This window comes from Cherax quadricarinatus, chromosome 57 (assembly GCF_038502225.1).
Source record: "Cherax quadricarinatus isolate ZL_2023a chromosome 57, ASM3850222v1, whole genome shotgun sequence".
Taxonomy (NCBI): Eukaryota; Metazoa; Arthropoda; class Malacostraca; order Decapoda; family Parastacidae; genus Cherax; species Cherax quadricarinatus.
In genome coordinates, this window is record NC_091348.1 from 9,389,386 (window position 1) to 9,416,396 (window position 27,011).

The window sequence follows — 27,011 nt, forward strand, 5'->3', positions numbered from 1 at the left end:
AAGTGAGGCACTGCAGTAATATATTGTATATACAGTAGAACCCTTGTATCCACTGATTCGGTATCTGATAAGGTGTCAGGTTTTATATTTTCTTTGAAATTAATAACTGAACTACTATCACAAATTCTCAAAAAAACACCAACATCGTAAGATTTCTTAAAAATTTGAAGGCCATTCCCATGAAGAAAAAATTCAAACCAAAATATAAACTACTTTTTTTTAATAGTTAAAATGCGAGTTCTATTTTGTAAAAGTTTGATCATAATTAGACACTTGTTTATAGATTATATTTGTTTCAGATGTACATTCAGCCACCTGGGGTTCCTTTTAGTGGTGCACAAGGGGTCTCTCAACCTTTATTGCCTCCTCCACCCCTTCAGTACTATCCTCCAGTGTCTATACCCTCCACACTTCCACAGGTAAGGATAACACAAATTCATTATAAACGAAGTGTTTTAGGATTTTTTTTTTTTTTTTTTTTTTTTTTTTTTTTTTTTTTTTTTTTTTTTTTTTTTTTTTTTTTTTTAACAAACTGGCCATATCCCAACGAGGCAAAGTGGCCCCAAGAAAAAAACAAAAGTTTATCTTTTTACATTTAGTATTTTATACACGAGAAGGGGTTACTAGCCCCTTGCTCCCAGGAAGGGAATTGTCCCTATTAAAAAATTTAGTATAAAAAATGGCAGATAATAAGTAGTATTTACACATTGCTCCTTTAAATAGCAAGGATTAATGATTTTCTTTAGAGACTTGAAATAAACTTGTTCATGGGTATCTGTAATGCTAATGTAAATTATGATACAGCATGATTGATAATGCAAAATATTAGTGTTTCAAATTTGAGGTGTAATAGAAGAGAAAGATATGTAGATTGAAGTTTTGCAAGAAGGTAACTGACATGCTGATATGCAAAAAGGCCCCACTTATACGGCAGGGTAGGTTCCAGGTTACCGCTGGAAAGCAGAATGCCATTTTTTCCCACTTATAAATGATATAAATGCCAGATAACAAGTTTACACTAACATACAGCCTCTCCTCACTTGACAACGAAATTCTGTTCCTAAGACCACGTCAGAAAACAAATTCTTCACTAAGTGAGGAGCATACTATAATGGTAGTGGGTTTGTGTCTACCATCTTTGATATTGTTTTAATGTCACCTTTACATCATTGATAACATTTCTGGTATATTTTTAAAATGTTTATACAGTAGTGTACTGTATATTGAAATAAACAAAATAGAGGAAATCAGCTCTAATATACATTGTTTAGGTATGCATATTGGTCAGAGAGCCCGTCGTAAGTCTGAGTCATCGGTAAATGAGTATGCCGCTAAGTGAGGAGAGGCTGTATTAAGTTAGGAACAGAACTAGGCATTAAAAAACAATAAAAAGTAAAATGCACACACAGTACACTCATTACTTACCTTAACCCTTAAACTGTCCAAACGTAAATGGTAGAGTGAATAGAAAAGCAGTGTGGTAGATATTGAAAAAAATATAACTAAAAGCAGTAAAGTTCTTATGCAGAGAGTGAGGCTCAGGTTATGGGAGAAGTGACCATTTTCTAATAAGGTAGGCTTTAGACAGGAATGTGTGATGTCACAATGGTGAAATAATATTTTTACAGATGGGGTTTTAAATAAAGTGAATGCTGGTGTTTTGGAGTGTGGTGTGGGATTAAAAGATAATGAAATATGACATAAAGAGGGAGTTATAGTTGCTCTTTGCTGATGACTTGGTTCTAATGAGCGCTGAAGAATTATTTCACTTTGTTGTTTAACGCAATCCTTTTTTTCCTTGTTAAAATACTGGTTGCATTACATGAATTTCCTCAAAGATATTTTTGAAAAGCTAATGTCATTTCCATGATACCTTAATATTGAAGTAATTGTAAGCTATTGCATCTTTCAGAATGGAATGCCTGGTAGTGGAGGACTTACTGCAGGTGTTCCAGGTGGACAACAAAACCTTAATACTCAACCGCCACCTCCCCTTACTGCTGGTCCACCACCTTTGTCTCAACAACCAGCTCTTCTGCAAGGCAATACTCCTCCAACACAGGTATGCTATATACTGAAGGTCATCTCTTTCTCTTTTCAAAATCACATTTGTCCATTCCTAATATTGTAGTCACATTAGTAGATGCTTAAACCATCATTTGTGTGTAGGGTGCTTATTTTATTAAGATTTCTTCCAAGAAGATCCCAAATTTTTTTATACCTTTTTATTTACTGTCATTCAGCATGGATAACACAGTGATTGATTTGGTCAAATGGACAAGGTAATCACTGATTGACTGTATAAAGCCAAAGACAGTAACAGCTAAATAAAAAAAAACAAGAATCAAAAATATTCTTTTCATAATTACAAAGGTAGATAAGATATTTTTGCAGTGGTTGTGAATAAATGCTCTTTAAATAAAATATTATACTAAACTTATTAATCTGGACAAATGTTTTTAGTAAAAATGTGCATTAATATAATTACATATTTGAGTTTGCAGAGAGTGAGTCTCCAGCTCCTGGTCCTGCCTCTTAACCTTTGACTGATGGACATGATCGAGCCCTGTATCTATTTTTAAACCCCTGTGTATTTTACTTCCACTGTGTCATTACTCAGCTCGTTTCACTTATTTACCACTCTTACATTGAAGAAATATTTTGTAACCTACCTATGATTCTTATAGGTGTGTGACCTCCAAATTTATCCCTTACTCTTATTGTATCCCTGATGAAGAGCTTATTCTTTTCAGCATTAGAATTTTAGTGTCTTAATGGATGAAACGCTGTATTATAAATGAGTATAGCAGTGTAATACTGGAGCATATATAACGGGTGGGCAAGTTCTTCGATAAGAAGAGCTACAGACAATACTTTTCTTAAATTTTTGAATGTTCAGGAGCCACAGAAAATATTATTTTAAAATTTATTTGTAAATAATAAATAATGCAACTATATAGTAGTCCTACTCACCAAAGCAGAATATGTTTAATCTCTGCTCGCCGAAGACTTTGATTAAGTCTTCATTTTTGCATTTATTAGTTTAAAATCTGCCTGGTAGGATATCAAAGCTGTTCTGAGAAGCTCAGTGAGGTACCTCTTAGTAAGGATAGCACAGTGTTTTGACTTGATAAATTTCATTACAGAGAAGAGAGATTCGTAGCAGTAAGTTGTCCCAAAAGCAGAGAGTAGTCTGAAACCAGTTTTCTGAAGATTGGGATACTTTGCTTCTGGGATTTGCTTCCAAAAGTCAGTTAGAGATGAGCCTTTATGTACTAGCTTCAAACCCACATCTTCCTTCAGCTCAGTAAGCTCTTGTTTCTATTGAAGCAGCATCCGAGACAAGAGGGGTAAGATCAGGACACCATTATTGATGACATCAGTCACTAAAGGATTCACAGGAAATTCAAAATGGCTTTAACTTTTTCAGTTTCTCAAACTTGTTTTCAAAATCGTGAAGTGTTTCTAAATTTCCTTCACATTGTTTCAATTTACTGTCTTTAATTTCAACATCAGGAAAAGCAGTTATTTTTAATTTAAGGGTAGAAAAGTGGTCAAATTTCTTTGTTGCCAGATCTCTTCGAAAAAACTTTATTTTATTTTGAAAACTGAAAACTGATTAGGCAAGTTTTGTAATAATTTTGTTCCTTCCTTGAAGTACCATATTTAAATGTTGGAGGTGTTGCACTACATCTGTAAAAACATCAAATCCTTTACCTATTTGGGATCTTCTAGTTTTGGGTATTTCTTTTCTTTCATGAAAGCAATTATTGGTTCAAAAAGAGCAACAAACTTGCTCAAAATATTGGTAGTTGATAGCAATCTTACAATACACTAGAATAAAAGATCACTTTCTAGGTAGTAGGTTGGTAGACAGCAACCACCCAGGGAGGTACTACTGTCCTGCCAAGTGAGTGTGAAATGAAAACCTCTTAAGTGTTTTACTGGCTCGTCCTCCTTATTTCCCACCTCTACCACTACTACTACCTCTTCTACTACTACTACTTCTACTACTATTACAACTACTGATGAAATTAAGACACATGTGCGGCGTCTCATTGTCTTTGTTGTGGACGTTTCGCCATCCAGTGGCTGGCTGGATGGCGAAACGTCTACGATAGGGATGCCCGGGTGTTGCGCATGTGTCTTAATTTCATCTTGTCGGTATTATATACCATTCTTGTATTACTACTACTACTACTACTACTACCACCACCTCTTCCTGCCTATATATAGCCGTCCTGCTCCACTTCTGGTTAGTGTGACTTTGTCAATGGTCCAAGTCGGACCGAAACGTTGTCGTAAGCTTCTCTCTTTTATGTGCGGGTTATTTGTGTAAGTGTTTTACATTATGTTAGGATTGCTGGTGTCTTTTTTCCCATCTCATAAACACACAGGAAGTGGAATAAGAATCTTTCCTCCATAAGCCATACATATTGTAAAAGTCAACTAAAATGCCGGGAGCAATGGGCTAGTAACCCCTTTTCCCGTACAGCTTACTAAAAATAAGAAAAAAACGTCAAAGTGGGATGTTTGAATGTGTGTGGGTGTAGTGTGAATGATGATAAAGAGATGATTGTGGATGTTATGTATGAAAAGAAGCTGGATGTCCTGGCTCTAAGTGAAACAAAGCTGAAGAGGGTAGGAGAGTTTCAGTGGGGAGAAATAAGTGGGATTAGGTAAGGGGTTTCTAATAGAGCTAAGGAAGGAGTAGCAATAATGTTGAAGGATAAGTTATGGCAGGAAAAGAGGGAGTATAAATGTATAAATTCAAGGATTATGTGGAGTAAAATAAGCATTGGATGTGAAAAGTGGGTTATAATAAGTGTTTATGCACCTGGAGAAGAGAGGAGAGAGAGAGATTTTAGAAATGTTGAATGAGTGCATGGGGAGTTTTGAACCAAGTGAGAGAGTACTTATGGTTGGGGAACTCAGTGCTAAAGTAGGTAAAATTGATGTGGAGGGAGTAGTAGGTAAATTTGGGGTGCCAAGGTGCTTAGGTATGGAAAGAATGAAGAACTCAAAAGGAGCACTACATACAAAACTCAAGAGGGTCACCAATTAGAACGTAAGGAACATGTAAAAGACCTAGGAATAATTACGTCAGCGGACCTTTCTTTTAAAGACCATAACAAGACAAAGATCACGACAGCCAGGAAGATGACTGGTGGGTATTGAGAACTTTCAAAACAAGGGAAACAATGCCGATGGTGACACTCTTTAAATCGCTAGTGCTCCCTCACTTAGAATATTGCTCAGTCCTGACGGCCCCATTCTGGGCAGGAGAAATATCGTAGCTGGAACAAATACAGTGGACCCCCGGTTTGCGATATTAATCCGTTCCTGAGAGCTCATCGTAAACCAAAATTATCAGAAAGCGAATTAATTTTCCCCATAAGAAATAATGGAAATCAAATTAATCCGTGCAAGACACCCAAAAGTATAAAAAAAAAAACTTTTACCACATGAAATATTAAGTTTAATGCACACAAATTGAAGAAGACATGCACAGTTTGTAGTATGTACTCTACTAACAATAGAATACATGACACTTACCTTTAATGAAGATCTGGTGATGATTGATGGGATGGGAGGAGGGGAGAGTGTCGAGCTTATTGTTTAGAAGGGGAATCCCCTTCCATTAGGACTTGAGGTAGCAAGTCATTTTCCGGGGTTACTTCCCTTCTTCTTTTAATGCCACTAGGACCAGCTTGAGAGTCACTGGACTTCTGTCGCACAACATATCTGTCCATAGAGGCCTGTACCTCTTGTTCCTGTATGACTTTCCTAAAGTGGTTCACAACAGTGTCATTGTACAGGTTGCCAACACGGCTTGCAGTAGCTGTGTCAGGGTGATTTTCATCAAAAAAGGTTTGTGCTTCAAGCCACTTTGCACACATTTCCTTAATCTTTGAAGTAGGCAACTTCTTCAATTTCTCCATTCCCTCCTCCGAAGCACTTTCCTCAGGTCTGGCCTCTTGCTGTTGAAGATGATCTAGCAGGTCATCAGTGGTTAGTTCGTCATTGTCCTCCTCCACCAACTCTTTCACATCCTCCCCACTAACCTCCAACCCCAAGGACTTCCCCAATGCCACAATGGATTCCTCAACTGGCATAGGATTCCCAGGGTTAGCCTCAAACTCTTCGAAATCCCTTTTATCTACACAGTCTGGCCAGAGTTTTTTCCAGGCAGAGTTCAAGGTCCTCTTAGTCACTCCCTCCCAAGTCTTACCTATAAGGTTTACACAATTGAGGATATTAAAGTGATCCTTCCAAAACTCCTTTAGAGTCAATAGAGTGTCTGTGGTCACTTCAAAGCACCTTTCAAACATAGCTTTTGTGTATAGTTTCTTGAAGTTGAAAATGACCTGCTGGTCCATGGGCTGCAGGAGAGGAGTGTTATTAGGAGGCAAAAACTTGACCTTAATGAAGCTCATGTCCCCAGAAAGTCGCTCTGCCAAGTCTGTAGGATGACCAGGGGCATTGTCTAATACCAGGAGGCACTTTAGGTCTAATTTCTTTTCAATTAGGTAATTTTTCACATTGGGGGCAAATGCATGGTATAACCAGTCATAGAAAAAGTCCCTAGTGACCCATGCTTTAGTGTTTGCCCTCCACAGCACACACAAATTAGCCTTGAGGATATTCTTTTGCCTGAACGCTCTGGGAGTTTCTGAGTGATACACCAATAAAGGCTTCACTTTGCAATCACCACTAGCATTGGCACACATCAGAAGAGTAAGCCTGTCTTTCATAGGCTTACGTCCTGGGAGTGCCTTTTCCTCCTGAGTAATGTAGGTCCTGCTTGGCAATTCCTTCCAAAACAGGCCTGTTTCGTCGCAATTAAACACTTGTTCAGGTTTCAGTCCTTCAGCCTCTATGTACTCCTTGAATTCATGCACATATTTTTCAGCTGCTTTTTGGTCCGAACTGGCAGCCTCACCATGCCTAATCACACTATGTATGCCACTACGCTTCTTAAATCTTTCAAACCAACCTTTGCTGGCCTTAAATTCACTCACATCACCACTAGTTGCAGGCAATTTCTTTACCAAATCGTCATGCAACTCCCTAGCCTTTTCACAAATGATCGCTTGAGAGATGCTGTCTCCTGCTATCTGTTTTTCATTTATCCACACTAATAACAGTCTCTCAACATTTTCTAACATTTGCGGTACCTGTTTCGTAATCACAGTTGCACCTATTGCAAGAACAGCTTCCTTGATTACCGTTTTCCTGGTCAGTATAGTAGAGATGATTGATTGAGGTTTTGTATACAACTTGACCAGCTCCAACACACGCACTCCACTTTTGTACTTTGCAATTATCTCTTTCTTCATTTCAATAGTCATTAGCACCCTTGGTCTCGAAGGGTTGGCACTAGAAGCTTTCTTGGGGCCCATGGTGACTTATTTTTCAGAAACAAGCACCAAAAACACTGTGATAATATGGAATGTACCGAATGTATCCTTAGATGCGAGCACACTGGCTGGCTTGTAAACACTGGCACACACGGGGCAGTTCAGGCCACACGTGGACACGTCTCGGACGAATCGCTTAAACGGGTTTTGTAACGGGAACCGAGGCAAAATTTTTACGATACAATGCATCGAATACCGGATTTATCGGATACCGATAGCATCGCGAACCGGGGGTCCCCTGTACAGAGATCGTTTACGGCTCACATTGAGCCAGTAAATCACCTAAACTACTGGGAATGCCTGCAAGTCTTGAACATGTACTCATTGGAGCGGAGGAGAGAGAGGTACATGATAATATATACCTGGAAGGTACTCGAGGGTTTGGTCCCAAATCTGCACACTGCCATAACAACATACTGGAGTGAGAGATATGGGAGGAAGTGTAAAATAAACCCAGTGAGGAGCAGGGGTGCGGTGGGGACAATAAGGGAACACTGTATCAACATCCGTGGTCCCAGACTTTTCAACATCTTACCAGAAGATATCAGAAACACTGCTGGAACAAGTGTTGAAGCCTTCAAGAGGAAACTAGACAAGTATTTTCACCAGGTGTCAGATCAACCAGGCTGTGATGGATATGTGGGGCAGCGGACCTCCAGCAGCAACAGCCTGGTTGACCAGGCGAGCAGCAGACGAGCCTGGTCCGTGGCCGGGCTCAGAGAGTAGATATACTCTTGAAATCCTTCAAAGGTAAGGTATAACCCTTTAACTGTCCAAATGTAGATATATGTTTGCTCGCGTAGTGCTCCAAACGTAGATCTATGTTTTATTTTTCATTCCTTCAAATTTTGCGTGATAGGCCTGAGTCACCTAGACATGAGAGAATGGGTCTGCCCCCTCAGCGTGCGCATATGAAAAAATCGGGGGCGCCAGGGTACCGCATGGTAGCACCAGTTAGTTTCAATTCCATCTTGGGTCAGCATCACGGCAAACCCTCATGATTCACTCATACCCGGTTTTATTAAAACACTACTATTCTTGGACAGTGAAACAGAATGCGAGTTTAGTGGATTTCACACCGATATGGCCACTAATGATCAAGGAATTAGTAAAACTATTGATGACAACCCAGATGACCCTCAGCCCATCACCTCTGGGGTGGACAGTGTGGCTAATGTGGCCAGTGTAGCCACAACAGACCCTCAGCCCAGCACCTCTGGGGTTGCTAGTGTTACTACCCATAGGCAACTCCGCAAGAGGAAATTATCATTTTCCATGCGTTTTGGTGTTGACGATAGTGAAAATTATATAAGTGATGATGATATCAATTTTATGCCCATAGAGGATTCATCCAATGAAAGTGATTATCATTATTCCCCAGTGAAATGTACTTTTAGGCGGCGACGCCTACATTCAGGCAGTGTGCAGTCGGTGGCAAGGGTCATGGCAGGTCACAGTCCAAAACCCCAGCCACTGATAGTGATAGTGATCATGAAGGTGAATATGCTGGGATGGAGGAAGAGGTGGTGGGTGGCACAGTGCCTGGACCTTGTGGTGCAGTGGGTGGGCAGACAATGGATTTCCTGGCACCTTCTCAACCATGTGCTGCCTCCACTTCTGTCTCTCCTCCTCCCCCTCCCCCATGTCACAGGTACACCCTGCACCATGTGACCGTGAATAGAACTGGACAGAAAGTACACCATTTGTGCCACATCCTTTCAGTTTTGATGCCAGTGGAAGTGGCATCATGCCACACTGTCCCATCACAAATGAGTCTACAGAGTTAGACTATTTTCAACTATACTTTGGTGATCTCAGACCAACATGTACTACCGGTATACAGTGGACCACAGAGATGTTTCAGAATTGTCACAGCTGCACAGGTGGAAAGATACAACTGTGGCTGAAATGTATTTATTCCTGGACACTGTCATGCTTATGTATTACAACCCAGGATTCCAAATGGCCTGTTACCCCGGGTGTAATGGGAGTAAATAAACACAGTAGAAAAAGTTTAGACTTATATTATCCTTCACCAGTTTAGAACAGCAATATGTACACTATGTACAGTGATAAGTATAGTGCACTCCACGGTAAGCAAAGCAGAAATAGAAGCCACAAGATAGCAGACTGTGCTTCAACCAGCTCTAGAATGGGAATGACAAGGGCAGACAGGAAAGCGGTACCCACATAACCTCTGCGATTGCCAAAACCATCTTCTTATTGGCTAGAACCTGGTCACTAGTTGAACGACGGGGCCCCATCATCAACTCTTAGCAACCTGGTTCGCTGGTTGGGGGAGATAGCCTGTAAATGAGGGTGTGTACATGCGCCGAATAAAGGTTACGTACTCTTTGCATGCCACACCCCCACCCCGAGAAGGCTCAGGATTAGGCTGCCACCTCCCAGTGGTAACCGTGCCGCCATGGCACAAAATAATGGGACCGCCTTTCCTCTCCACCATCCAACTCTTAGATAGAGCTCAGCTTTTCTCGTGACCAAAAGCCAAACCCTAAACTTAGAGTGAGACAGCAGTCAGACAGGCTAGCATAGGTCCAAGATACAGGCGGACGGTAGCCCGCATCCCCTCACTAAAAAAAAACCCCACACCAGGGGATAAAAAAAAAGAGCGTGAAAAGGGGTTACCACAAATAACATCCTAACCTAAATAATATATTATACTCTAGATAAAGAGTCTGCCAACATATTTTCTTTGCCGGCAATATATTTAATGGAAATATGTGGTTGCAGCCTTAGCGTCCAGCGCATAAGCCTTGTGTTGTTGTTCTTCATGGCTTGGAGATATACTAGAGGATTGTGATCACTGTAGACTGTGACCACCTGTGATGTCTGGCCCACATAAACATCGAAATGCTCCAAAGCCAGTATCAGCGCGAGGGCTTCTTTTTCAATGGTAGAGTAAGCCCTCTGATGTGGCTGGAACTTGGCTGAAAAGTATGCTACAGGCTGCAACTCCTTGTTCCCGATTTGTAATAGTACTGCCCCAACCCCAGACTCACAAGCATCAACCTGTAATGAAAAAGGTTTGGAGAAGTCTGGAGACAAGAGAATGGGTGCAGTACACAATAATCTTTTTGCTTTATTAAAAGCAATGTTACAGTCTGAGGTCCAATTAAAGGGAACTTTGTAACTGGTAAGAGAGGTAAGAGGGGCTACAATATCTGAGAAATTCTTACAGAATCTTCTGTAAAATCCTATCATGCCTAGGAAACGTTGAAGAGATTTCCTATCATGAGGAACTGGATAATCTTTAATAGAAAGAACTTTAGCAAGTTTAGGTGCAACTTTACCACTACCTACTTCATGGCCTAGAAAAGTGACAGTGGCCTGGCCAAAGGAAGATTTAGATAAATTAACTGTTAAATGGGAACTCTTAAAGGTCTCAAACAGAGCCTTAAGTCTAAGTAGGTGTTGATCCCAAGTATCAGACACCACAACAATATCATCTAGGTACGCTGCCATGCCTTCAAGTCCTTTAATAGCCTTATGGATAAGTTTCTGGAATGAAGAGGGGGAATTTTTCATTCCGAAGGGGGTAACTATGTATTGATAATGACCTCCTGGAATTACGAAGGCAGAGATTTCCTTCGCCTTATCTGTCAAAGGTACCTGATAGTAGCCTTTAAGGAGATCTAATTTGGACACAAAAATAGCCTTACCCACAAAGTCAATTACGTCATCCAGACGAGGAAGAGGGTAAGCATCTGTAATTGTGACCTCGTTCACTTTACGGTAGTCTGTACACATACGAAACCCTCCATCAGCCTTCTTCACAAGGATGCACGGTGAAGCCCATGGACTAGATGACTCCTCCACTAAACCATGCTTTAACAAAAATTCTACTTCCTGCTGAAGCAGCCTTTGCTTTTCAGGATTAGCTCTGTAGGGGGAGAGTTTAATTGGTTTAGAGTTTCCCACATCTACATCATGGTAACCTAACGTACATTTTTTCGGCACATCCGAAAAAATATTAGGATATGACTGTAGAAGTTCAGTTAAATTTGTTGCTTGCATTTCAGATAATCCCTCCATTAAAGGGCTAGGATCCTTGAGGAGGACAGAATTTGAAAGTTTAATATTAATTTCAGAGATAGAGTGCAAAGAGTCAGAGTCGTCCTCAGAGGTAGAGGACAGAGTCATTACTGGGACTATATCTGGTGTATGGAAGTATTTTAATTGATTAATGTGGTAAGTTTTAGTTTTTGACGTCTTATCAATGGGAGCTACCACATAATTTACATCAGATAATCTACTTACAATCTGCATAGGTCCCGTAAATCTAGCTTTCAAGGTGTGGCCAGGTATTGGTTCCTGCACCAACACCTTGTCTCCTGGATGGAAGGAGCGGAATTGTGCACTTCTGTCATACCTCTGTTTCATCTTACTTTGAGCTGTCTTTAGGTTAGCCTTGGCTAACTGACGTGCCACCTGCAACCTTGAAGACGGGTTGTAGAGAGTTGAGCTAACGTCTTCTCCCATCCATCCTTCTTTGAGCACCCGAAGAGGACCTCGTACATTGTGCCCAAAGATCAGCTCAAAAGGACTATACCCTGTAGACTCTTGCACCGTTTCTCGTACTGAGAACAGCAACAAAGGTAGTGATTCATCCCAGTCTGTAGGAAAGTGCATGCAAAAACTTCTCATCATTGTTTTTAATGTCTGGTGGAATCTTTCCAAGGCGCCTTGGGACTGAGGATGATAGGCAGTGGATAAGTTGTGGATTATCCCTAACCTAGTTAATACTTCCCTAAATGCTTTGGCAGTAAAGTTAGTACCTTGATCACTTTGAATAGTTTTAGGAATGCCAAAAAAAGAAATGAATTTTGTTAAAGCTTTGAGAATAGCTTTAGTATTAATACTACGCATGGGAATTGCTTCAGGATATCTGGTTACTTTATCCATAATCGTAAATAAATATTGATTTCCAGACTTTGACCTAGGTAGTGGACCTACACAATCTATAATTAAATCTGCAAAAGGTTCTCCATCAGCAGGTATAGGTTGGAGAGGTGCAGGTTTAATGGAATGTCCAGGTTTTCCAACTTGCTGACATTCTCGGCAACACCTAATATGATTCTTTACATCTTTCTTTAATTTTGGCCAATAAAATTCTTTTGTGATTCTATACAAGGTTTTTGTAATTCCTAAGTGACCTCCTAGTGACGTATTATGAGCTATATTTAATATTTGGGGTCTATACTTTGTTGGAACCACTAACCTGTCATACAATTGCCGGCCCTCTATCTCCTTACCAGTCTCAGTGCAGATCAAATAATCGTTTTTAACTTCATACTTGACCGGATGACCCAAAGAGGATTTACCCATGGCTGCCTCAAAAGCGAATTTTAAAGAAGGGTCCTTTAGTTGTTCCTCCCGGAAGGACAGTCCCTCGGGCATGGAAACAGAGACATCTGGCAATCCTGCAACCTGGGAATAGGAAGGCTTGATCGGGGTCTGTTCACTTGATCTAGGAGGCTCTGGCCAGTTTTCCTCGTAAAACAATGTGGCTATTCCGAGATCGGAGTCGTCCAAGGATAGGTCAACATTCTCTCCAGACAACCCTTGGGATGTTGCCCGAGTTATGGCCAACACCGGAGAAGAATTAATCATTATAGGTTCAGGACACGAACTAACAGTAGTAATGTTATTACCCAGTAATAACACTGCATCTTTCATGGGGAATCCTTTTGAGACACCTACAGTCAAGTACCCAGTGTAATATTTGCACTGTACATAAATTTTATTCAAAGGAACAGAATATATAGCTCCTCCAAATGCTTCCAATAAAACAGAGGAATTCAAAGAAGTATTCTCTGAAAGGGGTAATATTCCCTCTCTTACAAGTGAGCAATATGCTCCAGTATCTCTAAAGGTCTTTACTTTAGTTGTTTCTGAGTTTTCCTGAAGGGAAATAAGACACTTGCAATAATAAGGGGCCATACCTTTTTCTACTTCTCTAGGGGACATGTTACTAGGGATATTAGAGATTTTCCCAATGGGTTGGGGTTTATGGGGGCAGTTGGGACTGATGTGACCTACTTTATTGCACCTGAAGCAGACGACAGGCTTGCCCTTTACTCCCTGTTGACGTTGCAAATGGTGTTGTTCTGGCTGGTGTCTCTCTGGATACTGTTGTCGAGATGCACCATGAGTAGTTTGCCTCTCCGCAGGTGGACCATATGTTGAGAAGCGTGGCTCACCAGGTGACTTGGTTGGCTGACGTAGACGTTCTCCCTCCGGCTGGCACTTCATTCTCCTAGGTTGACGATCTCTGCTCATGCCAGGCTGTTGAAAAGAGAGACGGGACCGCTCGGACAAGGAGCGGTTAGTTTCGAAGGTATCAGCCAACCTGGCTGCCTCCAATGCAGTGGTTAAGTCACGATCCTGCAGAAAGACTCGAACCTCTGGTCCCACAGCCTCCAGCAGGTTATCAATCAGAATAAGCTGCACCAGCTCCTCAAAGGTAGAGACACCACTTGCTTTATACCAGCTGGTAAAAGCTTTGGTTTGCTGTCTCACAAAGTCCACTAGGGATTGACCAAGCTGTCGTCTGCCCAATTTAAAACTCTTGCAGTATTTGGCTGGGATACACGTATATGCTCCCAACACTGTGGTCTTCACTACTTGATAATCAGAGAATTCAGCATCATTTAATACTGACGTACTGTAAATTCCTGTGCCTTACCCGATAATGCTGTATGAACCAATGATGCCCAATGCTGTTCCGGCCACCTCAAGGCTCGAGCCTGATTTTCGAAGCTTTCGAAAAATTGCTCTGGTTCGGCCTCATTGAAGCGGGGAACAAACTGTACTGCTTTCTGTAAACTAAAATTATTTACAGAATGCGAAAACTGCCTCCTTTCTCTTTCCCTATCAAATTCTTCCCTTGCGAATGCTCTCTGTTCCCTAGTTTGCTCAAGATTGATTTTTGCCAGCTCAAGTGCCAACGACGCTGATTCACCTTGAGACAACCCAGCTGCACTATACTGACCATTTTGCTCCGTAGGAGTATCATCTTCCTCCTGCGAGAACATAGGAGTTTTTGCCCTAGCTCCCATAGAGGGAGGAGTCTGATGTGCCATCTCTTCTTCTATAAGTTTGTCAGCAATCAGTGAACGCAGTTGCGCAGCTGTGAGAGTGCGTTTGTATGTAATGCCAATGGAACGAGCAATTTGCCAACAATGCTGTAGGGACAATTTAGGTAGGTTATGCAAAGTATATGCCGACACCAGACGTCTGACTCGTCTAGGTGGCATAAGTTATTCGCTATGCACAGTACGATTGCAGAATACCCCAACGTAACACGTTACTTTGCAGAACACGCTTAGCTATGCACAGTACGATTGCAGAATACGCATACAAGCAAAGCTGACTGCAAAATTCTCCACACCGAACAGGCTAGTAACAACTGACACGCAAAATTTGTAAAGCAATGCCAGACAGCTACACTGTTCTAGAAGATTGACCGTAGCAAAGCGAGCACACCGAACAAGCTAGTAGCGAGCTGTTGAACAATCACACAATAGCAAGGCTGATCATAAAGCAACTGACACGCAAAATTTTTAAAGCAATGCCAGTCAGCAAGCTGCACAATGTTCCTGCTACGAGCTTCACCCTAAACTCAACCGTTTCTCTAAGTCCAGCCCCAGCTCTCGGACAGGCTACTCATATTACAACCCAGGATTCCAAATGGCCTGTTACCCCGGGTGTAATGAGAGCAAATAAACACAGTAGAAAAAGTTTAGACTTATATTATCCTTCACCAATTTAGAACAGCAATATGTACACTATGTACAGTAATAAGTATAGTGCACTCCACAGTAAGCAAAGCAGAAATAGAAGCCACAAGATAGCAGACCGTGCTTCAACCAGCTCTAGAATGGGAATGACAAGGGCAGACAGGAAAGCGGTACCCACATAACCTCTGCGATTGCCAAAACCATCTTCTTATTGGCTAGAACCTGGTCACTAGTTGAACGACGGGGCCCCATCATCAACTCTTAGCAACCTGGTTCGCTGGTTGGGGGAGATAGCCTGTAAATGAGGGTGTGTACATGTGCCGAATAAAGGTTACGTACTCTTTGCATGCCACATTATGCCACACACATATAAGAATAGTATAACACGGTACTGTTTCACAGACCACTTCATCAGCACTCCAGTCTTCCGTGACCTCCCCTGCAACAGATTCACTCTGTTGCTACGAATGTTGCACTTCTCAGACAGGAATACGCCAAACCGAAATGACCTATACAATATCAGGGAATTGTTTATGTATCTGAAGCAAAAATTCAGTGCCTACTTTTATCCATTCAAGAGCATTGTTGTTGACGAGTACTTGATTCTGTTCAAGGGACGACTGTCATTCAAACAATATATACTGAGCAAACGTAATTTTTTTTTTTTTTTTTTCTCAACAAGTCGGCCGTCTCCCACCGAGGCAGGGTGACCCAAAAAAGAAAGAAAATCCCCAAAAAGAAAATACTTTCATCATCATTCAACACTTTCACCACACTCACACATTATCACTGTTTTTGCAGAGGTGCTCAGAATACAACAGTTTAGAAGCATACACATAAGCATAAACATAATACACATAATTGCTTTGGTATAAAACTTGTTATGTGTGACTGTGAGACTGGCCTTGTGTTGGATGTCATTATCTACACAGAGAAAAACACACTCGACGATACCAGGCGCATGTTGGGCATTTCTGGTGATGTTTGCAACATGATGCAGCCATACCTGGCAAGGGTCATTCATTGTTCACAGACAACTGGTATACAAGCCCTATGCTTGCTGATTTCCTACATGTGAACAATACTGATACATGTGGAACAGTGAGAAAAAGTAGGAAACACATGCCAAGGTTCACTGGAGGAAGTTAGTGCAAGCATTTCATGCCAATGACATCATGGCACTGACATGGCATGACAAATGGGACATGATGTTGCTGTCAATTATCCACAGAAATGAGATGGTACAAACAGACAGGCTGAGCAAGCTCAACAATCAACCTCTTGTACAGCCAGCTGCTGTTGTCGACTATACGAACAATATGCTACATGATGGTAGGAGTTGTTGACTGTGTGCGTAGGAGTTGCAAGTGGTATATAAAAGTGTTTTTCCACCTTGTGAACATTGCAGTGCTCAGTGCCTTAAACATGTATGAAATAAAGACAGGGAAGTGACAACGATATGCAGAATTCACCCTCAATGTCATCAAGCAGATAGTGAGAAAGTATGGTACCACACCTGTACCTGCCACTCCACAGTGCCCTGTCACCCCACAACAGCAACCTGTCACCCCACAACCAGAGGGGGAAGTGCCCAGCCAAATAATCCCTAACTGTCACTGCCTGGTACCAATACCATCTACTCCAAAGTATAAGTATTCCCAGAAAAAATGTGTTCTGTGTGCTTACACTACACAGCGACCCCAAGTGTGAAAAGACACACGATTCATGTCAACAGTGTGGGGTGGCACTCTGTATGAATCCATGCTTCTTCGAGTATCATACAGTGGTGAACTTCTAGAAACATGAATGAGACCTGTAAATACCTTGTATATACGTATATGTAAACAATAGTATATGATTGAACCAGATGTACAAACTTATTTATCAGTGTGAACATGCGTGTTTGTGACAGCATGATTACTAATTCAGTACCAAACATTTGTGTCTCAACAAGAATTGGTTATGAAATCAAAAGATCAGCAACAAAACATTATCATAACATGAAAACAATAGAAAATAGAAAAGAACTGGAGAAAACGATAAATGTTTATTGTTTCTGCAAGAAGCAGTGCTCCATGTTGCCGACACCTCATCATTTAGCACCAACTTCGCGGGCTTATATCTCATTAAGTACTGGCCCTAAAAAAATTTTTTTAGCCTATAACATTTATAAAAATGCACTCTTTTTTTTTTTTTTTCAAAATAGTCAGAGCACTATGCGAGTGTACGTAGATCTAAGTTTGGATGAAAAAGAGGATAAATAAGTATACAAGATATGATATAGCATGTAATAAAAATAGGTTATAGGTTGTTAGATTATGTATTGGTGGATAAAAGGTTGATGGGTAGGCTCCAGGATGTACATGTTTATAGAGGGGCAACAGATACATTGGATCATTATTTAGTTGTAGCTACAATTAGAGTAAGAGGTAGAGGGGGCAAAAGGAAAATGGCAACAGCAGGTAAGAGAGAGGTAAAAGTTTATAAATAACCCTTTCAGGGTTTCGGCCGTACTAGTACGGCTTACGCACCAGGGTTTTTGACGTACTAGTACGCCTAAATTCTAGCGCCCTCAAATCTAGTGAGAGAAAGCTGGCAGGCCTTTCATATGAAAGAATGGGTCTATGTGGTCAGTGTACACAGTATAAAAAAAATCCTGCAGCAAACAGTGCGTAATGAGAAAAAAAAAACTTTGACCGTGTTTCTGGATTAAAACAGCGAATTTGCACTGTATTTTCGTATGGTATTTATTGTTGTATTCTAGTTTTCCTGGTCTCATTCTATAGAATGAATGACATAATACAGAAATTGAGATGATTTTGATTGATTTTACAATGAAAAGTACCTTGAAATTGAGCTCAAAGTAGCAGAAATGTTCGATTTTTACCAAAGTTCAAAAGTAAACAAATCATGCTAAGCGTCCAATACACGTCAACTGATGAGTCTAATATTCTTTCACAAGTGCGCCGATATTATTTATACCATTTTTTACACTAATGCAGTGGTCTGCATATCAGTAAATCTTCTATTTTTTTTTTTTTTGAGAAAAATTCAAAGTGGAAAGCAAAAGAATGTAAGAGGGGGGCATTGGGACATGACTAATGAACAGAGGAAATCTCATATTAGTGCCAGGACCCTATTTGGAAATTGGCATCGTTTGAAATTTGTGAAATTGGCAAAATTGCTAAATTCTGACCACTGTATTGGATAGCTGAAATCGGTAAATGGGTGGTTTCTTGCACTCATTCAATAGAAAAAATGGAGTTCTAGTGAAATATTCATGATTTTTGTTGACTAGTACAGTGAAATTGGCTGAAAATAGGGCTCAAAGTGGACAAAATCGCCGATGCATAAACATTGTCGAGACCGCTAACTTCGCAAGAGCATAATTCTGTAAGTTTTCCATCAAATTTCATACTTCTGGTGTCATTATGATCGGGAAAAGATTCTCTATTTTTTTTTTTTTTTTTTTTTTTTTTTTTTTTAATTTTGGCGACCCTGAGAACAAGTCTCTGAGAGGGCCTGTCGACCCTTAAAGTGTTAAAGGATGGCAGGAAGGTGGGTTAGTGTGAGTTTAGGTAGTAGGGGGGATGAAAAGGGATGGAATAGTTTTAAAAATGCTGTGTTACAATGTGGGGCAGAAGTTTGTGGCTATAGGAGGGTGGGTACAGGAGGAAAGAGGAGTGATTGGTGGAATGATGAGGTAGAGGGTGTGATGAAAGAGATAAAGGTTGCTTATGAGAGGTTTTACAAAGCAAAAGTGATATAATGCAGAGTATAAGGAGAGTAAAAGAAAGTTGAAGAGTGTGGTGACAGAGTGCAAAAGGAGAGCAAATGATAGAATGGGTTAGTCACTGTCAACAAATTTTGATGAGAATAAGAAAAATTTTCGGAGTGATATAAACAGGTTAAGAGAGCCTTAGGAACAAATGGATTTTCCAGTTCAAAACAGAGTAGAGGATTTAGTAGATTGAGAGTTGGAGGTATTCAGACGATGGGAGGAATATTTTGATGAACTTTTAAATGTTGATGAAGAAAAGGAGGCAGTAAGTTCAAGCACTGGCCAGGGTGGTATAACGTCTATTAGAAGTGAAGAAGAGCTCGATGTGAATGTGGGGGAGGTGTGTGAGGCATTATGTAGAATGAAAGTGGGTAAAGCAGCTGGAACTGATGGGATCATGACAGAAATGTTAACCCCTTGACTGTTGCAACCCCAAATCCTGAGGTGTCTCCTGGTGTCACAAAATTTCCGAAAAAAAAAAATATTTTTTCTTATGAAATGATAGAGAATTTTTCCCGATTGTAATGACACCAAACGAATGAAATTTGATGGAAAATGACGGAATTATGCTCATGCGAAGTTAGCGACCTCGGCGATATTTATGAATCAATGATTCCGCCCACTTTGAGGCCTATTTTCGGCTAATTCCATTGTTCCAGTCGACCAAACTCATAGCTATTTCTCTAGAACTCCATTTTTTCTATTGACTGAGTACAAGAAACTGCCCATTTACCGATTTCAACTGCCCAATAACGTGGTCAGAAATTTGCAATTTGGCCAGTTTCACAAAAATTAAAAAATATGACAATTTCAAAATAGGGTCCAGAATGAACAATGCAGACATTCCTGGCTCTAAAATAACATTTATTTTGTTCATCAGTCACGTCTCCAGGCCCCTCTGATATTACTCTTGCTTTCTATTTTGAATTTTTATTCAAACAAAGAATAGAAGAAATCAGCTTGTTTCTATCATATTTCTAAGTATCTTTTTACAAAAATGTAATTTTTCTGTTCTTGCTGTCATCAAGAGGACATGATGCCAATTCTTTTTTTTTTTTTTTTTTTTTTTTTTTTTTTTTTTTTAATACAAAAATTATGATTTTTATGATTGTTTCATTCCAAATATACTACATGGGATCTTGTCTGTGGATTACATATTAGTGCTCACAGCGAGAGCTTCTCAGTCACCTGCGGGCTGCCGACAAGTGCGTAGAAGCACGGTGTCCCGACATTTGGCACCTCATGACTGCAGTTTTATGTGTATGTATATATAGTATAAAAATTACATATATATATATTTTTTTTTTTTTTTTTTTTCAACAAGTCGGTCGTCACCCACCGAGGCAGGGTGACCCAAAAAAGAAAGAAAATCCCCAAAAAGAAAATACTTTCATCATCATTCAACACTTTCTCCACACTCGCGCATTATCACTGTTTTTGCAGAGGTGCTCAGAATACAACAGTTTAGAAGCATACACATATAAAGATACACAACATATCCCTCCAAACTGCCAATATCCCAAACCCCTCCTTTAAAGTGCAGGCATTGTACTTCCCATTTCCAGGACTCAAGTCCGACTATATGAAAATAACCGGTTTCCCTGAATCCCTTCACTAAATATTACCCTGCTCACACTCCAACAGATCGTCAGGTCCCAAGTACCATTCGTCTCCATTCATTCCTATCTAACACGCTCACACACGCTTGCTGGAAGTCCAAGCCCCTTGCCCACAAAACCTCCTTTACCCCCTCTCTCCAACCACCCAGGGAGGTACTACCGTCCTGCCAAGTGAGTGTAAAACGAAAGCCTGTGATTGTTTTACATGATGGTAGGATTGCTGATGTCTTTTGTCTGTCTCATAAATATGCAAGATTACAGGTATGTCTTGCTACTTCTACTTACACTTAGGTCACACTACACATAAATGTACACATTTATTTATACACACTCGTCTGAGTTTTCTTTAATTTTATCTTAATAGTTCTTGGTCTTATTACTTTTCCTTTTATATCCATGGGGAAGTGGAATAAGAATCTTTCCTCCGTAAGCCATGCGTGTTGTAAAAGTCAACTAAAATGCCGGGAACAATGGGCTAGTAACCCCTTTTCCTGTAAAGATTACTAAAAAGAATAAGAAGATATATATATATATATATATATATATATATATATATATATTATATATATATATATATATATATACATATATATATACCAAAACTGTTGTCCAGAGGGCTGAGGAAGGGTTGTTGAGGTGGTTCGGACATGTAGAGAGAATGGAGCGAAACAGAATGACTTCAAGAGTGTATCAGTCTGTAGTGGAAGGAAGGCGGGGTAGGGGTCGGCCTAGGAAGGGTTGGAGGGAGGGGGTAAAGGAGGTTTTGTGTGCGAGGGGCTTGGACTTCCAGCAGGCATGCGTGAGCGTGTTTGATAGGAGTGAATGGAGACAAATGGTTTTTAATACTTGACGTGCTGTTGGAGTGTGAGCAAAGTAACATTTATGAAGGGATTCAGGGAAACCGGCAGGCCGGACTTGAGTCCTGGAGATGGGAAGTACAGTGCCTGCACTCTGAAGAAGGGGTGTTAATGTTGCAGTTTAAAAACTGTAGTGTAAAGCACCCTTCTGGCAAGACAGTGATGGAGTGAATGATGGTGAAAGTTTTTCTTTTTCGGGCCACCCTGCCTTGGTGGGAATCGGCCGGTGTGATAATAAAAAAAAAAAAAAAAAAATATATATATATATTATATAAATATATATATATATATATTATATAAATATATATATATATATTATATAAATATATATATATATATTATATAAATATATATATATATATATTATATAAATATATATATATATATATATATATATATATATATATATATATATATATATATTTTCAACAAGTCGGCCGTCTCCCACCGAGGCAGGGTGACCCAAAAAAAGAAAGAAAATCCCCAAAAAGAAAATACTTTCATCATCATTCAACACTTTCACCACACTCGCACATTATCACTGTTTTTGCAGAGGTGCTCAGAATACAACAGTCTAGAAGCATGCACATATATATATATATATATATATATATATATATATATATATATATATATATATATATATATATATATATATATATATATATATATGTAATTTTTTTTTTATCCATGGGGAAGTGGAATAAGAATCTTTCCTCCGTAAGCCATGCTTGTTGTAAAAGTCAACTAAAGTGCCGGGAACAATGGGCTAGTAACCCCTTTTCCTGTAATAATTACTAAAAAGAATAAGAAGAAAATTGTCGAAGTGTGAAGTCTGAATGTGTGTGGATGTTGTGCAAATGATAAGAAAGAGATGATTGTGGATGTTATGAATGAGAAGAAGCTGGATGTCCTGGCTTTAAGTGAAACAAAGATGAAGCGGGTAGGAGAGTTTCAGTGGAGAGAAATAAATGGGATTAGGTCAGGGGTTTCAAATAGAGTTAGAGCTAAAGAACGAGTAGCAATAACATTGAAGGATAAGGTATGGCAGGAAAAGAGGGACTATAAATGTATTAATTCAAGCATTATGTGGAGTAAAATAAAGGTTGGATGTGAAAAGTGGGTTATAGTAAGCGTATATGCACCTGGAGAAGAGAGAAGTGTAGAGGAGAGAGAGAGATTTGGGGAAATGTTGAGTGAATGCATGGGGAGTTTTGAACTAAGTGTGAGAGTAACGGTGGTTGGGAATTTCAATGCTAAAGTGGGAAAAAATGTTGTGGAGGGAGTAGTAGGTAAATATGGGGTGCCAGGGGTAAATGAAAATGGGGAGCCTTTTATTTAGCTATGTGTACAAAGAGGTTTAGTAATAAGTAATACATATTTTATGAAGAAGAGGATAAATATGCAAGGTATGATATAGCACATAATGAAAGTAGTTTGTTAGATTATGTATTGGTGGATAAAAGGTTGATGGGTAGGCTCCAGGATGTACACGTTTATAGAGGGGCAACTGACATATCGGATCATTATTTAGTTGTAGCTACAGTTAGAGTAAGAGGTAGATGGGAAAAGAGGAAAATGGCAACAGCAAGTAAGAGGGAGGTGAGTGTGTATAAACTAAGGGAGGAGGAACTTCGGGTGAGATATAAGCAACTATTGGCAGAAAGGTGGACTGGTGCAAGTATGAGCAGTGGAGGAGGGTTGAAGAGGGTTGGAATAGTTTTAAAAATGCAGTATTAGAATGTGGGGCAGAAGTTTGTGGTTATAGGAGGGTGGGTGCAGGATGAAAGAGGAGTGATTGGTGGAATGATGAAGTAAAGATTGTGATAAAAGAGAAAAAGTTAGCTTATGAGAGGTTTTTACAAAGCAGAAGTGTTATGAGAAGAGTAGAGTATATAGAGAGTAAAAGAAAGGTGAAGAGAGTGATGAGAGAGTGCAAAAGGAGAGCAGATGATAGAGTGGGAGAGGCACTATCAAGAAATTTTAATGAAAATAAGAAAAAAATTTGGAGTGAGTTAAACAAGTTAAGAAAGCCTAGGGAACGAATGGATTTGTCAGTTAAAAACAGAGTAGGGGAGTTAGTAGATGGGAAGATGGAGGTTTTGGGTAGATGGCGAGAATATTTTGAGGAACTTTTAAATGTCGACGAAGAAAGGGAGGTGGTAATTTCATGCACTTGACATGGAGATATACCATCTTTTAGGAGTGAAGAACAACAGGATGTGAGCGTGGGGAAGGTGCGTGAGGCATTACGTAGAATGAAAGGGGGTAAAGCAGCTTTAACTGATGGGATCATGACAGAAATGTTAAAAGCAGGGGGGGATATAGTGTTGGAGTGGTTGGTGTTTTTGTTTAATGTATGAAAGAGAAAGAGGGGAAGATACCTAGAGATTGGCGGAGAGCATGTATAGTCTCTTTATATAAAGGGAAGGGGGACAAAAGAGATTGTAAAAATTATAGAGGAATAAGTTTACTGAGTATACCAGGAAAAGTGTACAGTAGGGATATAATTGAAAGAATTAGAGGTAAGACAGAATGTAGCATTGCGGATGAGCAAGGAGGTTTTAGAGTAGGTAGGGGATGTGTAGATCAAGTGTTTGCATTGAAGCATATATGTGAACAGTATTTAGATAAAGGTAGGGAAGTTTTTATTGCATTTATGGATTTAGAAAAGGCATATGATTGAGTGGATATGGGAGCAGTGTGGCAGATGTTGCAAGTATATGGAATAGGTGGTAAGTTACTAAATGCTATAAAGAGTTTTTATGAGGATAGTGAGGCTCAGGTTAGGGTGTGTAGAAGAGAGGGAGAATACTTCCCGGTAAAAGTAGGTCTTAGACAGGGATGTGTAATGTCACCATGGTTGTTTAATATATTTATAGATGGGGTTGTAAAAGAAGTAAATGCTAGGGTATTCGGGAGAGGGGTGGGATTAAATTATGGGGAATCAAATACAAAATGGCAATTGACACAGTTGCTTTTTGCTGATGATACTGTGCTTATGGGAAATTCTAAAGAAAAATTGCAAAGGTTAGTGGACTAGTTTGGGAGTGTGTGTAAAAGTAGAAAGTGAACATAGATAGAAAAGAGTAAGGTGATGAGGGTATCAAATGATTTAGATAAAGAAAAATTGGATATCAAATTGGGGAGGAGTAGTATGGAAGAAGTGAATGTTTTCATATATTTGGGAGTTGACGTGTCAGTGGATGGATTTATGAATGTTGAGGTTAATCATAGAATTGTTAAGGAAAAAAGGCGAGTGGTGCGTTGAGGTATATGTGGAGACATAAAACATTATCTATGGAGGCAAAGAAGGGAATGTATGAAAGTATAGTAGTACCAACACTCTTATATGGGTGTGAAGCTTGGGTTGTGAATGCAGCAGCGAGGAGGTTGGAGGCAGTGGAGATGTCCTGTCTAAGGGCAATGTGTGGTGTAAATATTATGCAGAAAATTTGGAGTGTGGAAATTAGGAGAGGGTGTTGAGTTAATAAAAGTATTAGTCAGAGGGCTGAAGAGGGGTTGTTTAGGTGGTTTGGTCATTTAGAGAGAATGGATCAAAGTAGAATGACATGGAGAGCATTTAAATCTGTAGGAGAAAGAAGGCGGGGTAGGGGTCGTCCTCGAATAGGTTGGAAGGAAGGGGTTAGGGAGGTTTTGTGGGCGAGGGGCTTGGACTTCCAGCAGGCGTGCGTGAGTGTGTTCGGTAGGAGTGAATGGAGACGAATGATATTTGGGACCTGACGATCTGTTGGAGTGTGAGCAGGGTAATATTTAGTGAAGGGATTCAGGGAGACCGGTTGTTTTTATATAGCCGGACTTGAGTCCTGGAAATGGGAAGTACAATGCCTGCTCTCAAATGGGGGGATTCGGGATATTGGCAGTTTGGAGGGATATGTTGTGTATCTTTATACGTATATGCCTCTAAGCTGTTGTGTTCTGAGCACCTCTGCGAAAACAGTGATTATGTGTGAGTGAGGTGAAAGTGTTGAGTGATGATGAAAGTATTTTCTTTTTGGGGATTTTCTTTCTTTTTGGGTCAACCTGCCTCGGTGGGAGATGGCCGACTTGTTAATTTTTTTTTTTTTTTAACAAGTCAGCTGTCTCTCTCCGAGGCAGATTGGCCCAAGAAGAAAGAAAATCCCCCAAAATAAAATACTTTCATCATCATTTAACACTTTCACCTCACTCACACATAATCACTGTTTTTGCAGAGGTGCTCAGAACACAACAGCTTAGAAGCATGTACGTGTAAAGATACACAACATATCCCTCCAAACTGTCAATATCCCGAACCCGTCCTTTACAGTGCAAGCATTGTACTTCCCATCTCCAGGACTCAAGTCCGGCTATATAAAAATAACCGGTTTCCCTGAATCCCTTCACTAAATACAGTGGACCCCCGGTTAACGATATTTTTTCTTTCCAGAAGTATGTTCAGGTGCCGGTACTGACCGAATTTGTTCCCAAAAGGAATATTGGGAAGTAGATTAGTCCATTTCAGACCCCCAAACATACGCGTACAAATGCACGTACCTGAATGCACTTACATAATTGGTCGCATTGGGAGGTGATCGTTAAGCGGGGGTCCACTGTATTACCCTGCTCACACTCCAACAGATCATCAGGTCCCAAATACCGTTCGTCTTCATTCACTCTTATCAAACACGCTCATGCACGCCTGCTGGAAGTCCAAGCCCCTCGCCCACAAAACCTCCTTTACCCCCTCCCTCCAACCATTTCGAGGACGACCCCTACCCCGCCTTCTTCCCCCTACAGATTTATATGCTCTCCATGTCATTCTACTTTGATCCATTCTCTCTCAACAACCCCTCTTCAGGTGCGTGAAGCATTACGTAGAATGAAAGGGGGTAAAGCAGCTGGAACTGACAGGGTCATGACAAATGTTAAAAGCAGGGGGGTTATAGTATTGGAGTGGTTGGTATTTTTGTTTAATAAATGTATGAAAGAGGGGAAGGTACCAAGGGATTGGCAGATAGCATGTATAGTCCCTTTATATAAATGGAAGTTGGACAAGAGAGACTGTAAAAGCTATAGAGGAATAAGTTTACTGAGTATACCAGGAAAAGTGTATGGTAGAGTTATTATGGAAAGAATTAGAGGTAAGACAGAATGTAGGATTGCAGATGAGCAAGTAGGTTCTAGAGTGGGTAGGAGATGTGTAGATCAATTGTTTACATTGAAGCATATATGTGAACAGTATTTAGATAAAAGTAGGCAAGTTTTTATTGCATTTATGGATTTAGAAAAGGCATATGGTAGAGTGGATAGGGGAGCAATGTGGCAGATGTTTCAAGTATATGGAATAGGTGGTAAGTTACTAAATGCTGTAAAGAGTTTTTATGAGGATAGTGAGGCTCAGGTTAGGGTGTGTAGAAAAGGGGGAGACTACTTCCCGGTAAAAGTAGGTCTTAGACAGGAATGTGTAATGTCACCATGGTTTTTTAAAATGCAAGTGGTCTCTCAATAATCGTCGAGCTTGATAATCATCCTTTTCGGTAATTGTTGTGTTATTTTCGTCCAAACATTGGCTTGCAAATGGTCGGTTGACT

General features: G+C 40.1%; 1 protein-coding gene across 1 annotated transcript in view; it reads left to right on the forward strand.

The window, feature by feature from the left end:
• Dora (zinc finger SWIM domain-containing dorado) overlaps nt 1-27,011 on the forward strand; it is a 506,090-nt gene that overhangs the window by 355,805 nt on the left and 123,274 nt on the right. Inside the window, exons 21-22 of the mRNA XM_070097330.1 lie at nt 300-419; nt 1,913-2,062. Of these exons, the coding sequence (XP_069953431.1) occupies nt 300-419; nt 1,913-2,062 (270 nt within the window). The remainder of the gene's footprint in view (nt 1-299; nt 420-1,912; nt 2,063-27,011) is intronic.